The 17,380-nt window shown below is 42.9% G+C and overlaps 1 protein-coding gene across 2 annotated transcripts in view; it reads right to left on the bottom strand.

Moving 5' to 3' along the window:
* Positions 1-17,380, bottom strand: part of luzp2 (leucine zipper protein 2) — a 195,020-nt gene that overhangs the window by 65,183 nt on the left and 112,457 nt on the right. For both annotated transcript variants that reach the window (XM_061702713.1, XM_061702722.1), the window contains exons 4-5: positions 11,342-11,423; positions 4,330-4,392 (exon numbers count right to left, since the gene is read on the bottom strand). In XM_061702713.1, coding sequence (XP_061558697.1) covers positions 4,330-4,392; positions 11,342-11,423 — 145 coding nt within the window. The remainder of the gene's footprint in view (positions 1-4,329; positions 4,393-11,341; positions 11,424-17,380) is intronic.

The following is a 17,380-nucleotide window of genomic DNA, read 5'->3' as shown; positions in this document are numbered from 1 at the left end:
ATGAGCACAAATGTATAATGTTCTCTCATTTACTAAATAAAAGTAGGGATGCATTTCAGAATAAGAGAAAGTTATGTCTTCAAATAAAGTGCTTTAACTTGAGAAAAAAAAAGTTTTGAGTTTCCCTTTTTTTGTTTGGGATCTTGGCGGCACGGTAGCCGACTGGTTTGAGCGTCAGCCTCACAGTTCTGAGGACCCGGGTTCAATCCCCGGCCCCGCCTGTGTGGCGTTTGCATGTTCTCCCTGTGCCTGCGTGGGCTTTCTCCGGACACTCCGGTTTCCCCCCACATCCCAAAAACATGCATGAATTGGAGACTCTAAATTGTCCGTAGGCATGACTGTGAGTGCGAATGGTTGTTTGTTCCTATGTGCCCTTCGATTGGCTGGTAACCAGTTCAGGGTGTACCCCGCCTCCTGCCCGATGACAGCTGGGATAGGCTCCAGCACCCCCACAACCCTAGTGAGGAGAAGCGGCTCAGAAAATGGTTGGTTGGTTGTTTGGGATCTTGACAAAAAAGTGAAGTCTCAAACTAATTTACATATTTTAATTTAACAAATCTTTTTTTAACAACTGACCCGTTTTAGATGTTATGTTTGTTCAAAACATTTCTGTTTTGCCTCAAAATAGCATTTCACATATATACATTTTTAATAAGTGCTCCCAGTGGAAACTTCCCATTGAGAAGTACAAACAAAAATTACTCTGGCCGTTCCATTTTAAGTGCCATTTGTTCCAGATGTTCTCTTCCTTTATCGGTCATTTTCTGATCTTTCTACTCAACTTCCACGCAAAGTCTCTTTCTTTCTTCTGTGCTACGTTTCTCCTTGTCTCTGTCTGCTCTGTGCACAGTCTGTGATTACGGCCTGAGATGCAGATTAGATGGGTTGAAGAGGGTGGCTGAATTCGCATGTGATTGGTCGGTACGGTTCGTCGCTACCGTAAAGCCTGTAATGCTGCGCCATTTAAAATAAAAGTGCCCCATATGTCTTGAATCATAACTTTCTTTTTTTTGGCTAAGGTGTGGATCCGTATGGGACTGCTTATGGGTCCGGACTATGGACCAGGACCGCTGTCCCCTGGTTAGTGACCTCTGCTAGAGCATAAATCAACAGAACCCCAGCATGTTTACATGCAAATGTTAGTGCTAGCATTAACTAGCGAGTTATGTTGCTTGCTTGTGAGCCTTATTAAAAGTACGTGAACATTACACCAAGCTCTCATTGGACTTCCTCCGAAGCACTCGGGGGCGACAGCACATCTCTGGGCTGCTCCGTGTGTTGTTTGAAGTGTTATAATTTATTCTAAAGTATCATATCGGTGCTAATCTTATTAGCTTGTCTACCTTTTCTTACCACTGTATGCTAGCACTTAGGTTAGCAGACATTCGTTGTTTGTTATGTTTTATGTGACAGTTTTACAGTAAACAACAGCTGGGGGTGACAAATCAACCACTTGAAGCAAGAACATTTTGCCTATTATTTGGAGAATGGTTTGCGAGCATTACTCAAAGTACGATTGCGACTGGTGGACTGATGCGCACAATTCATGTTGGGTATCCGAGTTATTTTCACCGTACATCGTCAGGAGCTTTGCGATGTGACTATCATGCATGCGCACATGGCAATGACGATGAAAAAACAATACATTGTGCAGCCCTAAGCTGCAGGACAAGTACGTTGTCTGCAGCTGCAGGAGCAGACCTGAAGATCAGTGTCTGCTTGTTGAAAGTCAAAAACATTAGGATCAGGCAAGGCCAAGGTGCCAACTCGACAAGGTCTGCTTATTAGTGTACAAACTTCAGATTCAGATGCCTTGACTACATAATAGACATGGAACATTTGTGATATTGAGAGTACTGTGTTGCCTGAATTTATGATGGGTTTTTTTCTTAACTCACTGAAACGTTGCATTACTGTTTAAACATCCATCCATCCATCTTCTGTACCACTTTATCCTCACAAGGGTCGCGGGCGTGCTGGAGCCTATCCCAGCCATCTTCGGGCGAGAGGTGGGGTACACCCCGAACTGGTCACCAACCAATCGCAGGCCACATAGAAACAAACAACAATTCGCATTCACACCCAAGGGCAATTTAGAATCTTCAATCAACCTACCATGCATTTTTTTTGGAATGTGGGAGGAAACCCACGCAGGTACGGGGAGAACATGCAAACTCCACACAGGTGGGGCCGGGATTTGAACCGCGGTCCTCAGAACTGTGAGAGAGATGTGCTAACCAGTCGGCCACCGTGCCACCCTGTTTAAACATCCCTCCATCCATCCATTTTCTTTACCGCTTATCCTCACCAGGATCGCGGGCTGCCGGAGCCTATCAGAGCTATCATCGGGCAGGAGGCGGGGTACACCCTGGACTGGTTGCCAGCCAATCGCAGGGCACATAGAAACAAACAACCATTCGCACTCACATTCACACCTACGGGCAATTTAGAGTCTTCAATTAACGTAGCATGCATGTTTTTGGGATGTGGGACGAAACCGGAGTGCCTGGAGAAAACCCACGCAGGCACGGGGAGAACATGCAAACTCCACACAGGCGGGGCCGGGGAATGAACCCCGGTCCTCAGAACTGTGAGGCAGACGCTCTAACCAGTCATCCACCGTGCCGCCCTGTTTAAAGATGTTCGGTTTTATTTTTAACTTCCAGACACGAGACTGAAGTGATACCCACTGACAAATAGCCAACAACCACACCTTCCTTCCCATGGTTATTCGTCCGAAAGAAAACTATGAGTCAATTTTGTGAGAGCTGTAAAGTTGACCCTGTAAACTAGCTTCTAACCTCTGCATGACAGGTATTTCATTGAGGCTGCACTGTTGGACTGTGCAAAGATAGACACAAAATCAAAATATTTCATTAAAGGTTCTAGAATTTAGTCTTTGAATTATTAGCCTTAACACACACTGTAGGCTGTTGCATAATTTATGTATGGTGGCATACACTAACTACAACATTAAGTAGCATCAACATATCCATGTAAACGGTAGGTAGGCAGGTATAAGAAGTAAGACATATTAGTGTTTACAAAGCACATCGAAATGTTAATGCCTGCTCCAAACGCCCACTTGAGTTGAAAGCAACAAGCACTCCCACCTCATCTACCGGATTTGTCAGAAAGTGTTTGTGTACATTAAATGGAATGGAAAGTGTACATGGGAAAGGAAGTGAGGTTGATGATTATTTGTTAGCCATTATATCGACAGTATACCTCAGATAGGTATAAACAAAGGAAGAATATGAATAAAAATAGCACTTGTTAGCAGGCACGTGCACACACAGCCACCAAGTGGTGCTCAAGCACATGTCCTTTTGCCCTGGACAAATAAAGTGCCCTATTTTATTAAGTCCCCTTATATATATATATATATATATATATATATATCATACACATACATATAAATACCTCCTCTGTCATCAATTCTACCCAAAAGGTTTGGAAATCTAACTGGCATTTATTTGAGTCCTGCTCCCACCTTGCCCCCTGCCACAACCCCCTTCTCCTTCCAAAAACCTGTCATTTGAAGAGAGGTGTGTTGACTTTTTATATCCACTGTAGCCTCCCTTCTGTCATGAGCTGTGCCTTGCAGTCTGTTTTTGGAGCTCGGGTGGCGCTTTTCGCCACCGTTGCCCTATATCTCTCCCTCCCTCCCTCTCTCTCTCTCTAATCAGCTCCACATCGGCCGCGCACCTGTCATCAATCAGCACTCATCATCACCTGCATAAAAGCCTGGCGGATCCCAGAAACTCTTGCCAGAGTATTAACGCTCTCCTGCAGTACAACGGCTCTCAAGCATATAGTAAGCCAAGTCATTCCTTGTTATTTTTCTGACCTCTGTGTTTCTCCTTGTCCTCAGTGCTCCTTCCGTGTCCCTCGCCATGTTGACTTCTTCCACCACGCTGCCAAGCCAGTCGCCTGTTCTCGCCACCGCCTGCCACACGTTCCCTGCCTCAACAACCCGCCAGCATATCTCAAGGACCATCTGCATTCCCCTTTTTCAATAAACTTTTCATCACAACCTCTCTGCCTCCGCCTACTCTTGGGTCCCGTCTGAATCAACACGTGACACCGTCGCCTCCCTTTTTAATAGTTGTATTACTGACTGTGTTGATTGTCTTAACAAAAATAAATACATACATTGACAATATCTTTTTTTTTTTTTTTTTTTTGTAATTGTATCAATAATTTTGGCAATGGGTGTCTTTTTTTTTTTTTTTTTTTTTTTGCTTGAGCACCTGCCCCAAAAATGTCTGTGCACGTGCCTGCTTGTTAGTGTTCAAACAAACCTTGAATGGTTCATAGTTGACTCACCTCTTGCTGTAAATCCTTGATGATTTTGGTTTTCTTTTCCATCTCCGCTTTTATCAGTTTAACCTGAAGACAGAACAAAATCCTGCAGTCAGCATGAATGTTCTTTGACTGTCAGCATGTGTATGAATGTTTAATAAATGTGACTATGGTACCAATCTGGAAATATTGTCCACCATACTTTTTATTATAACCAGTATTTATATGTAACCCAGCAAACATCAATAGATGCATTTTCACTTTTTTGAAGTTGAATGAACACTGCATTTTAGTGTGTTTACGTTTGTGTTTAAGTATTCAGAGCGAGAGAAAGAGAGAGACAGAGAGAGAGTGAGAGTTGAGGCTGTATTTTCCCGAGAGTGAGAGATGAGCCTATATTTTATAGGTCGTTTTAATGATTTGAGAGTCCTTCAAAGAGGTCATCGAGATAGACCTGGTGACAAAGGCAAATAATCATGGTGTTGGTGACCTCATATCAGGAATGCACCTTAGGGAACTGTAAACTCAGGCGTGCCAGTTGGCTTACGTCCCAGAGTATGGCAAGATAACATCAAGGTTTATCTTTGAGCCTTCCAGTCTTTGTCAGAGCCAAAGGGACCGGTTTAAAAAAGAGAAGGAACACAAAATATCAGTTTCTTTACATACTGTAAATCTGAAAGTATTTGTGTTGAATGATACTGTTTTATTATTTATTGCATTGTTACAAGATGTAACCCTCCCTTGTTAGAGATTAATAAACCACACTGACAATTACAATAATTAATCTCACAGGGCAATTTAATAAAACCTAAAAATATATATTTGTGTAATCGATTGTATCTGCTCAAGAAAAGAGAACAGAGCAATCAGCAGTGAGCATCTACATGCTACTTTAAATATGGGGAAGGTGGGAATGAGCATATACTGTATGCAGACAACAAAAAAAAGAGTTAATTCCTTCATGCCTTTTCCTGATTGACTTCAACAAGCGATACTGGCTTCCTTTTTTTTAAGATAGAATTGTGCACTTCACTTTTCTGGCTTGTTGATCTGATTGGCCCTTCTACTTTTATTCTTTCATCAGGATATGTGAAAAAAACAACTTGCGAAACTAAACCAACAGGTGTGCAAGCTTTTGTTTATAGTTATTTGTTATTCTCATTGCGCTCACTGCAAGTTGCTTAGTGATGTTCAACCTCGCCTTCAGCTGAGAACCCTTGATTCGCCGATGAATCATAACAGGTATCCATGGTAACATTTCTGAATAAAGCATTGCATCAATTTCCGCTTATCCTCACTAGGGTCGTGGGCGTGCTGGAGCCTATTCCAGCTATCTCCGGGCGAGAGGCGGGATACACCCTGAACTGGTCGCCAGCCAATATATATATATATATATATATATATATATATATATATATATCCATCCATTTTTTGTTATTCTCATTGCGCTCACTGCAAGTTGCTTAGTGATGTTCAACCTCGCCTTCAGCTGAGAACCCTTGATTCGCCGATGAATCATAACAGGTATCCATGGTAACATTTCTGAATAAAGCATTGCATCAATTTCCTGCTCGTGTAAATGAACATTCTATCCTACTGTGTAGTCTCTATTAAACATGTTCCACAATTATTTTATCTCTGTTGAATATCAAAACGCTCAGAGACATCCTAAGTATTATGCTGTTTTTTTTTTAAATTAAGTTTCTAACAAATATTGAAAAACATTAAAACATCATGCATTCCTAACAATTTTATCAGACATGTTCAGGTCCAGGTGTTAAACTCAAGGCCTGGGGACCAGATCCAGCCAACCACATCATGTGGCCCGCGAAGGCAAATCATGTGGATCAACTTCCTTTATTCTTGCTGAAATCAAATCAAGACAAATTGACCAACTTTCAAATAGTCATATATAATGAATAGTAACATTGAGATATTGCAAGCTTTTTTTGTTTGTTGCCAAACCACTTTTTTACAGTCATTTGAACAATAGTTAAACTAACAATTGTCCTTGACTTCTGATTTAAAAATTAGTTAACCATTAATTTGTTGTTTATATGTAAAAATATGATGAGGCACTTAAACATTCATAAGGTTTCACACTTAATGACACTCTGAGGTAAACCATAACTACAATGTGGCTCGTGACAAAAATGAGTTTGACACCCCTGAATTAAGGTATTGCAAATATATAGTGAAGAATGAATTGTGTGCACATAACACAAGTCTGTCTCACAATGAGTTTTTATCATTTATTTATTTATTTTATGTACAAATAATGGTGTTTTGAAGTTTGACTTTAATCCAAAGCAACAACCAGAACTTAAATGCTTTTGCAGCAGATGGGAAGTATTGTACTGAATCAGTTCACTGACACAAGATACATTGAGATCAGGTGCAATAGTACAGCGTTTGAATGGTTAATGTATTTGGTGAGAAAGTAGGCTGGGAAGATTCATTTCTAAGGGAAACTAGGCGACTGGAAGAGACATCCCACTCTGTTTATGTCTAATGGATCATGCCACCCTCTGGAAACCAAAAATGAGAACAGCCCAGCCATCCATCCATCCATCAATCTTCTGAGCCGCTTATCCACACAAGGGTCGCAGGAGTGCTGGAGCCTATCCCAGCTATCTTCGGGCAGGAGGCAGGGTACACCGTGAACTGGTTGCCAGCCAATCGCAGGGCACACATAAAAAAAACAACCATTCACACTCACATTCACACCTACGGGCAATTTAGAGTCTTCAATCAACCTACCATGCATGTTTTTGGGATGTGGGAGAAAACCGGAGTGCCTGGAGAAAACCCACACAGGCACGGGAAGAATGAGAATGACTTAAATCTGACTGGATTGCTCATGCTTTGGTAAAGGCATGTTATAGGTTTACTGTGCGCGCCAAAGTGGCAACGCCAGAAGACAATGGTGGCCAAACACATGAAGGTCATCATATATGACTTCTAGCTTTTTCACAGTCAAATGAGGAGTAACAGGTTACATATATTATAATGACATTGTGATGGTCAGTCTTGAATTGCCAGATTTCTTGCGAGTTAGCAAGAATGGTAGGTACAGTAGATGTAAGTGGAAAGTAATATCTCTATCTTGTTATGTCATTGGTACTATTTTGTAGAAAAAGATATGATGAATTCCAGCGACTGAGCAACAGTATGTTAGTGGAACTCACTAGCTACACCTTAAGATACACCAAAAACCATTCGCTCACCTGTCTTGACTCAGTGATGAATTTAAGTGACATCCCATTCTTAATTGATAGGGTTTAATATGACATCCATCCACCCTCTGCAATTACAACATATTAAACTATTCTGTATAATAATATATATAACAATAATATATATATATATATATATATATATATATATATATATATATATATATATATTTATATATATCCATCCATTTTCTTTTCCGCTTATCCTCACTAGGGTCGCGGGCGTGCTGGAGCCTATTCCAGCTATCTCCGGGCGAGAGGCGGGATACACCCTGAACTGGTCGCCATATATATATATATATATATCGTCATGATCTGTGCCTTGTACTTCATCTGCGGAGCGTGGGTGAAGCTTTGCGCCTCTTTTTTTCCCCTCTCTCTCCAGCACTAATCACCTCCTCGCCTGCGCACCTGGTTACAATCAGCACTCATTACAACCTGCACTTAAACCTGCCAGTTCCAGTGTTCCAGCGCCAGAGTATTGTCGCGCCATGGTACACCGGCTGACTCTTTTTGACTCTAGTCTTGCTTGTGGACCACCCTCATGCCTTGGGATTCTAAACCTCGCGCTACCCCTAATAAAACTCCGACCAACTGCTTCCTCCGTCTCAGTCTGCTTTTGGGTCCAATTTAACATATCCGGTTTCAAACCGTGACAGAGTACTCTGCCCCACATGGATCTACCGACACCGGAAGCGTTCAGGGAAGCGCTTGCTCACCAAGGTGCCCACATCGGAGGACAGTCCAAGATTCTCCGGGAAATCATGGACTCAATAAGCACCTTAACTCTCTTGTCCGCTCAGAAGCACTTCGGCAACCCCCACCTTACCGAACCCCCGTGAGTATTCGTTCCGAGCCCACTCCCTCCAACCAACCCACCCTCCCTTACAAAGAACTTCATGTTCCCCTCCCAAACCTATTTCTGGGGATCTAGATTCCTGTGGCCAGTTTTTATTGAACTGCTCACTAGTCTTTGACCTGTAGCCGCTGAGTTACCCACCAATAAATCTAAAATTACTTTCATCATTAATCTCCTGCCCTGAAGAGGTGCTAGGTGGGCTACCGCTTTGTGGCATAGTTCCTCACCAGTGTTAGCATTGTTTGATTTTATATCGGCCGAACTCAAGAAGGTTTTTGTCCACCCCGTTAAGGGTAGGGAAGCCACCCGGCGTCTCTCAAGGATGAGATAGGAGCTAGGGATGAGCCCACCACACTGGAGGAATTAATCTCTTTACCTATCAAATTAGATAATCGGTTGTGTCAAAAAGTTAGAGAGAGGGGTCAAAAAACGCACTCTCTGGTTTTCCGTAACCATTTAACCATCTCTCTACAGCTCCACCCTCACCCCCCACCGCCCTTATGACTGCGCCATCAACCTCCTTCCTGGAGCCCCTTTCCCCTCCAGTCGCCTCTTTAAGCTTTCCTGTCCTGAAAAGACTGCGATGGGGAACTATATCCGTGACTCCCTAGCCTCTGGATTCATTCGGCCCTCCTCTTCCCCCCTAGAGGCTGGGTTCTTCTTTGTTGAGATGAAAGATACCAATCTCTGCCCCTGCATTGACTTCCATGGTCTCAACGATATCACAGTCAAAAACAAAGCCCCGGTGCCCCTCATTGAGCCTTCCTTTGAACCCCTCAGCAACGCCCAGATCTTCACCAAGTTGGACCGACGCAACGCACATCATCTCATTCGCATTAAAGAGGGGGACGAATGGAAAACCACCTTCAATACTCCAGTAGGACCTTTCGAATATCTGGTCATGCCCTTTGGGTTAACCAACGCCCCAGCAGTCTTTCAAACGTTCATCAACGACGTCCTCCATGATATGCTAAACCAGTTCGTCTTCATCTACCTAGACGACATCCTCGTCTTCTTCCACTCATTGGAAGAACATCGACAACATGTCCGCCAAGTGCTTCAGCGCCTACGGGAGAACCTGTCATGGATGTGTGTTCCAGTTGTTGTCTTCCCCCTGTCTCATACACACCTGCTCCTGAGAGCACCTCACCACTTGTGCCTCCATCCATCCATCCATCCATGTTCTGAGCCGCTTCTCCTCACTAGGGTCGCGGGCGTGCTGGAGCCTATCCCAGCTATCATCGGCAGGAGGCGGGGTACACCCTGAACTGGTTGCCAGCCAATCGCAGGGCACATACAAACAAACAACCATTCACACTCACATTCACACCTACGGGCAATTTAGAGTTATCAATTAAACCTACCATGCATGATTTTGGGATGTGGGAGGAAACCGGAGTGCCCGGAGAAAACCTACGCAGGCACGGGGAGAACATGCAAACTCCACACAGGCGGGGCCGGGGATTGAACCCCAGTCCTCAGAACTGTGGGGCAGACCCTCTAACCAGTCGTTCACCATGCCGCCCAATATATATATATATATATATATATATATATATATATATATAAAATTATTATTTTATTTTTATTTTTTTTTGGGGGGGGGTGAATACTTTGTGTTCAATTAACCCTGAGTCATATCGTCTCGTTACCGTGATATCTGGCATGCATATCGAGATATGAAATTTTGTCCCTATCATTTAGCCCTACTTAAAACACAAGTAAAAATTATACCTAAATTAACATTTCACAACAAAGAGTTCTAAAGGATTAAATGCATACTTTGAACATTGAGTTTTTCACCTGTAGAGGGTGTCTGCGTACCACACTGTCAGAATCACTGCCTTAGGGCAACAATAGCTTGTCACTGTAGTAATACCCTCAAAAGTACCCTCAAAAGTATCCTCAAAAGTACTTGTTTTATACCTTACAACTTCACTGACATTTGCAGCTGAGGAACATTTGTGCTTTCCTTTGGCTGTGGACCAAGGATACAAATTTGATGAGAGTAATGTCTGTTCCCATTGTTCAACTGAATGTGAAAGTTATTGGTAGAAGATGTGTTCCTCATCATGATTAAATCTATGCTTGTTAATAATTTACTCAGCCTAAAAAGCATTTAGTAAATTATACACACCAAATTATGATAAACTGGTCATAATCTGTTCATTTAATAGATTTGGAAGATGTGGTATAAAAACTACAGGAGGGAGGCTCAAGCTAAAAGGGTCAATATGTTGGGCTTCCCAGGGGGGGAAAAAGACTGTCAATTTGAAATTAAAAAGAAAATACATGTATTTATTTATTTGCTAAGCACAATAACCTATTTTTCACAAGATAAATAATAGGCAGAGATCAACGGAACCTTTTAACTAAAACAGATCCCATGCGTTCATCAAAATATTCTGACTCACATAAATTAGTTGCTCAAATGTGATGGACCATGAATTCTATTTATCTACATTACTGCATTTGCAACATTTTTGTCCGTTCTTTGTGGCTCCTTAATAGGTTGGTGTCCACTGATCTATTATTTATAGTTTTTATCAACACTCCACTTTACCCATTGAGGTTCTTGAATATTAACCTAACTAGACTGTAGGAGGAAGCTGGGGTACCTAACACAAATGCATAAACAACACACTAATTCCATGCAGAAAGGCTCAAGTTGACACCAACCTTGTTGCTGAGAGGCATCTCTATTAACCACTGCGCCATTGTGCTCACCTTGCTGGCTCTTATTTATCTTTAGTTGGGGATTAAATGAATGGGACAGGCCACTTTCTCTTGTCATTTTCTAAGAGTGTCAAGTGTTGAGTGAAGGGAGCTGACAAAGAGAGATCCTGGCGAATAAGCCTGGATCACGGAGGGGCCCGAGTGACAGATGACAGGAGAGGTTCGAAATGACCGGATGTTGATGGTCAGGTCAGGTCTGACTTACTGTGGCCTGCTGCTTCTCGGCTCTCTCGATTGCCTCATCCAGCTGCTTCTGCAAGGCAGCCTGGAGGGACCTCATCTCGTCTCTGTCAATTGTGAAGCAAATGGTTAGCACACCTTCCAGATATTCTTAGAGACTTAGACTAGCAGTGAATGGCTATACTCGGAAAAGCAACGCTTGACAAAATGTTAGCTCATACTTATGTAAAGCATGTGAAAGAATGTGCATCTTATTGTTGTGCTTTATACTGCAAGCAAATGTGAGATGTTTTACATGTGTGCGCGTCACAATTACTGTATAACTGCAAGGAAATTGGTAAAGCATAAATAATAAATAAATGTTCTGATACTAAATTTTGCAAATCAAAGATTTGTGAAGTACATATTTTCCATGTGATTTCAATTTTAGAACATCGACATTTGTAGTCTCCATTTTCAGGATGAACAATACAAACATTAGGTTTTGCACATGGCACTTGGTAAATGAAGAGATGTTGAAAATCTTGAACTTAACTTGTTCAATTAGTCAGCCCTTGGTTATACATTTTTTTCATGAAATTATGGCATTTCCCTGCTGCAAATCAGAACCTTTGTATTGCCATCCATTTTCCTAATGGCTTCAAATTCAAGTGCAATATTACATCCAATCGGTCCTATTGCTTGTTAGTCCCAAATCATTCTAAAGAAATAATAATTATAGGAACCTTGACAAATGTAAATGGAATATAGGCCATTTGACTTAAGGTCTATAAGGAGCTGGTGATGACAAAGTATGTAGTTTCATTGTGTTTCATAATGCACTCCCCTCTGAGCATTTGTAACGCTCTACAGACTCCATTCATGTTGTTCATTAGACTTTAACATGAATACTAATGACTAAATCAATGGCTCTTAATATTGTTGGAGGTACTGAACCCCTCGCGTTTCATACACACATTCACTGAACCCCGTCATAGTTGGAAAAATAAAGTATGGTTAATTTAAAATACAAAATAGGTATATATTTTATTTGTGCACAAAATGAACTTTGCATCAGTTGCACACAAAATCACTGGTTTAATATAACAAAACCAAAACACGCACACACACACAAAACAATTTCATTCAGTGAAAATGTACTGTAAATGAATGTGAATTTTGCTGTTGCCAATCATATCATTTTCATCTTTGTTTTTATGTTTTCTTGCAGTCTCATGCGCATACTCACTTACTGTCTGTAACAGAAATGCATTCTAACTTGTGCATTAAGAGTGTGGCAAAAATAATAATAAAAAAAACGGAATCATGAATGCCAGCAGCATGAATCCTCACTCCTGTCTGCTTTCCTGCTCTACTTGTTTCCACACACACTAAACACGCACCATATTATCCCCTTGCCACTGTTTGTTTTCTATGTTCAGTGTTTGTTCGTTACCCTTCTACAATCCCAATTCCAATGAAGTTGGGATGTTGTGTTAAACATAAATAAAAAACAGAATACAATGATTTCCAAATCATGTTCAACCTATATTTAATTAAATACACTACAAAGACAAGATATTTAAACTTTAGTGTTTTTAGCAAATAATCATTAACTTGGAATTTTATGGCTGCAACAAGTTCCAAAAAAGCTGGGACAGGGTCATGTTCACCACTGTGTTACATCACCTTTTCTTTTAACAACATTCAATTAACATTTTGGAACTGAGGACACTAATTGTTGAAGCTTGGTAGGTGTAATTCTTTCCCATTCTTGCTTGATGTACAGCTTCAGCTCTTCAACAGTCCGGGGTCTCCGTTGTCGTATTTTACGCTTCATAATGCGCCACACATTTTCAATGGGAGGCAGGTCTGGACTGCAGACAGGCCACCCACAGTCTTTTACTATGAACCCATGCTGTTGTAACATGTGCAGAATGCGCTTTGGCATTGTTTTGCTGAAATAAGCAGGGGCGTCCATGAAAAAGACGTTGCTTGGATGGCAGCATATGTGTCTCCAAAACATTATATGTACCTTTCAGCATGAATGGTGCCTTCACAGATGTGTAAGTTACCCATGCCATTGGCACTAACACAGCCCCATACCATCATAGATGCTGGCTTTTGAACTTTGCGTCCATAACAGTCCAGGTGGTTCTTTTCCTCTTTGGTCCGGAGGACACGACGTCCACAATTTCCAAAAACAATTTGAAATGTGGACTCGGCGGACCACCGAACACTTTTCCACTTTGCATCAGTCCATCTTAGATGAGCTCAGGCCCAGAGAAGCCGGCAGCGTTTCTGGGTGTTGTTGATAAATGGATTTCGCTTTGCATAGTAAAGTTTCAAGTTGCACTTACGGATCTAGCGCCGAACAGTAATTACTGACATTGGTTTTCTGAAGTGTTTCTGATCCCATGTGGTGATATCCTTTACACATTGATGTCAGTTTTGGTGCAGTACCACCTGAGGGATCGAAGGTCACGGGCATTCAACGTTGGTTTTCGGCCTTGCCGCTTACATGCAGTGATTTTTCCAAATTCTCTGAACCTTTTGATATTATGGACCGTAGATGATGAAATCCCTAAATTCCTTGCAATTGTACATTGAGGAACATTGTCCTTAAACTGTTCGACTATTTTCTCATGCACTTGTTCACAAAGAGGTGAACCTCACCCCATCTTTGCTTGTGAATGACTGAGCAATTCAGGGAAGCTCCTGTTTTACCCAATCATTGCACCCATCTGTTCACCTGTTAGCCTGTGGGATGTTCCAAACAGGTGTTTGATGAGCATTCTGCAACTTTCTCAGTCTTTTTTTCCACCTGTCTCAGCTTTTTTGGAACGTGTTGCAGCCATAAAATTCTAAGTTAATGATTATTTGCTAAAAAAAATAAAGTTAATCAGTTTGAACATTAAATATCTTTTCTTTGTAGTGTATTCAATTAAATATAGGTTGAACATGATTTGCAAATCATTGTATTCTGTTTTTATTTATGTTTAACACAATGTCCCCACTTCATTGGAATTGGGTTGTACAGTCACACTGTCATAATATGGAATTCATTTTGTTTTGAAAGATAAGATGAAATATTTTGTTAATATAGTCAGCCAGAGCTACTTGGAATGAAAAGTTATCAATGTCATTTCATCATCGTTCATGTCATACAATGTTGCGTGTTTGTTTGCATATTAAGGACAGAAGTCCTGTTTTTGTTTAAATTCCTCATTTAAAAAAAAGATAATTCAAACAGTTCAAAAAGTTTTTCCTCATGTTTTTGAGATTGTAGGGTGAAAGATGTAGCTGGCTACTAGTGTGGACTGAATGGGTGGCAACAATGGGGAAATGAAATGCCAGTATTTTGAGGGTGATCACCTTTCAGCAACATACAGAACTATGAACTAGTGCATTTTTGGAACACCGAACTTAGTTCAACATTTTTAATTAAGAACTAGGATTTTTGATTATGAACGATGAACGGAACGAGTTAATTTTTTTGGAGCTGTGAACTGAACTTTGAAGTAGTTTGTGTAGAAAATAAACTTCCCAACAATACAAATAGGCTAAACCATCTGTTTTTTTGTTTTTGCTTTAATGACATCTCAAAGCAACCCGTTAGAGTAATCCATTGGTATAGATTCATAGAATTGGAGTATAGAGTAGTATAAGAGTTATCAAAAATAACTTCTTTGTGATTAATCACATCTTCTGTGACGATGGAATCAGATAATAATTACACTTGGCACATGTGGGACTGCACAGGTGGATTAATAACACTATAAAAAATGTGGTTCAGTGCTCGGTAAGCAACACTCAGCCAAGGTGCTGCTCGATGGTTCTTAGCTTCATCACGTGAGGGCTGCCATGCGCTGGTGATAGGCTATTGATTGGCTATCAAGATACTGCATGTAGGAGACTGGACTTTAATCAGTCTGACATTTCAGAGAGCAAGGAGGCCACAGATGACTCCGAATCATTAACATTCTCATTACACACAACATTAATCAGACAATCTTAACTGGTGGCACACTTTACATAAACAGTTTTCCAGCTCCATCCATCCATTGTCTTCCACTTATCCGCGGTCGGGTCGCAGAGGTAGCAGCCTCAGCAGGGAAGCCCAGACTTCCCTCTCCCCAGCCACTTCATCCAGATCTTCCGAGGGGATCACGAGGTGTTCTCAGGTAAGCTGAGAGACGTAGTCTCTCCAGCGTATCCTGGGTCGTCCCCGGGGTCTCCTCCTGGTGGAATGTGCCCGGAACACCTCACCAGGGAGGCGTCCAGGAGGCATCCTAAACAGATGCCCGAGCCACCTCATCTGGCTCTTCTCAATACTCTGAGCCCCTCCCGGATGACCGAGCTTCTCACCCTATCTCAAAGGAAGAGCCCGGATACCCTGCAGAGGAAACTCATTTCAGCCGCTTGTATCCGGGATCTTGTTCTTTCTTTCCACAGCTCGTGACCATAGGTGAGGGTAGGAACGTAGATCAACAGGTAAATTGAGAGCTTCGCCTTTCGGCTTAGCTCCTTCTTCACCACAACAGACCGATACAAAGTCCGCATCACTGCAGACACTGCACCCATCCACCTGTCGGTCTTCCGTTCCATTCTTCCCTCACTCGTGAACAAGACCCCAACATATTTGAACTCCTCCACTTGGGGAAGGATCTCATCCCCGACCTGGAGAGGGCACTCCACCCTTTTCCGACTAAGGACCATGGTCTCAGATTTAGAGGTGCTGATTCTCATCCCAGTTGCTTCACACTCGGCTGCGAACCGCTCCAGCGAGAGTTGGAGATCACGGCCTGATGAAGGCAACAGAACCACATCATCTGCAAAAAGCAGAGATGCAATACTGAGGCCACCAAACCGGATTCCATCTACGCCTCAGCTACGCCTAGACATTCTGTCCATAAAAGTTATGAACAGAATCGGTGACAAAGGGCAGCCTTGGCGGAGTCCAACTCTCACTGGAAATGAGTCCGACTGACTGCCGGCAATGCGTACCAAACTCTGACACCGGTCGTACAGGGACCGAACAGCCCGTATCAGGTGGTTCGGTACCCTGTCAAGGGTGAAGAGCTGGTCCACTGTTCCACGGCCAGGACAAAAACCACACTGCTCCTCCTGAATCTGAGATTCGACTTCCCGACGGACCCTCCTCTCCAGCACCCCTGAATAGACCTTACCAGGAGTGTGATCCCCCTGTAGTTGGAACACTACTTAAAAAGGGGGACCACCACCCCAGTCTGCCAATACAGAGGCACTGTCCCCGATGTCCATGCGATGTTGCAGAGGTGTGTCAACCAGGACAGCCCTACAACATCCAGAGCCTTGAGGAACTCCGGGCGAATCTCATCCATCCCCGGGGCCTTGCCACCGAGGAGCTTTTTAACCACCTCTGTGACTTCAACCGCAGAGATTGGAGAGCACACCTCAGAGAACCCAGACTCTGCTTCCTCATGGGAAGGCGTGTCGGTGGAATTGAGGAGGTCTTCGAAGTATTCTCCCCACCGATTCACAACGTCCCGAGTCGAGGTCAGCAGTGCCCCATCCCCACTATACACAGTATTGATGGTGCACTGCTTCCCCCTCCTGGGATGCCGGATGGTGGACCAGAATTTCCTCGAAGCCGTCCGGAAGTCGTTCTCCATGACCTCACCGAACTCCTCCCACGCCCGGGTTTTTGCCTCAGCGACCACCAAAGCTGCATTCCGCTTGGCCAGCCGGTACCCATCAGCTGCCTCAGGAGTCCCACAGTCCAAAAAGGCCTGATAGGACTCCTTCGGCTTGACGGCATCCCTCACCGCTGGTGTCCAACAACGGGTTCGGGGATTGCCGCCACGACAGGCACCGACGAATTTACGGCCATAGCTCCGGTCGGCCATCTCGGCAATAAAGGCGTGAAACATGGTCTACTCGGACTCAATATCCCCCGCCTCCCCCAGGACGTGGGTGAAGTTCTGCCGGAGGTGGGAGTTGAAACGCCTTCTGACAGGGGATTCTGCCAGACGTTCCCAGCAGACCCTCACAATACGTTTGGGCCTGCCATGTCAGTTTTCCAGCTCACTCGCAAAAATATATA

The sequence above is a fragment of the Phycodurus eques genome, chromosome 2 (assembly GCF_024500275.1).
Source record: "Phycodurus eques isolate BA_2022a chromosome 2, UOR_Pequ_1.1, whole genome shotgun sequence".
Lineage (NCBI taxonomy): Eukaryota > Metazoa > Chordata > Actinopteri > Syngnathiformes > Syngnathidae > Phycodurus > Phycodurus eques.
The sequence above is the reverse complement of the archived record's forward strand: the minus strand, read 5'-3'. Positions and strand labels throughout refer to the sequence as shown.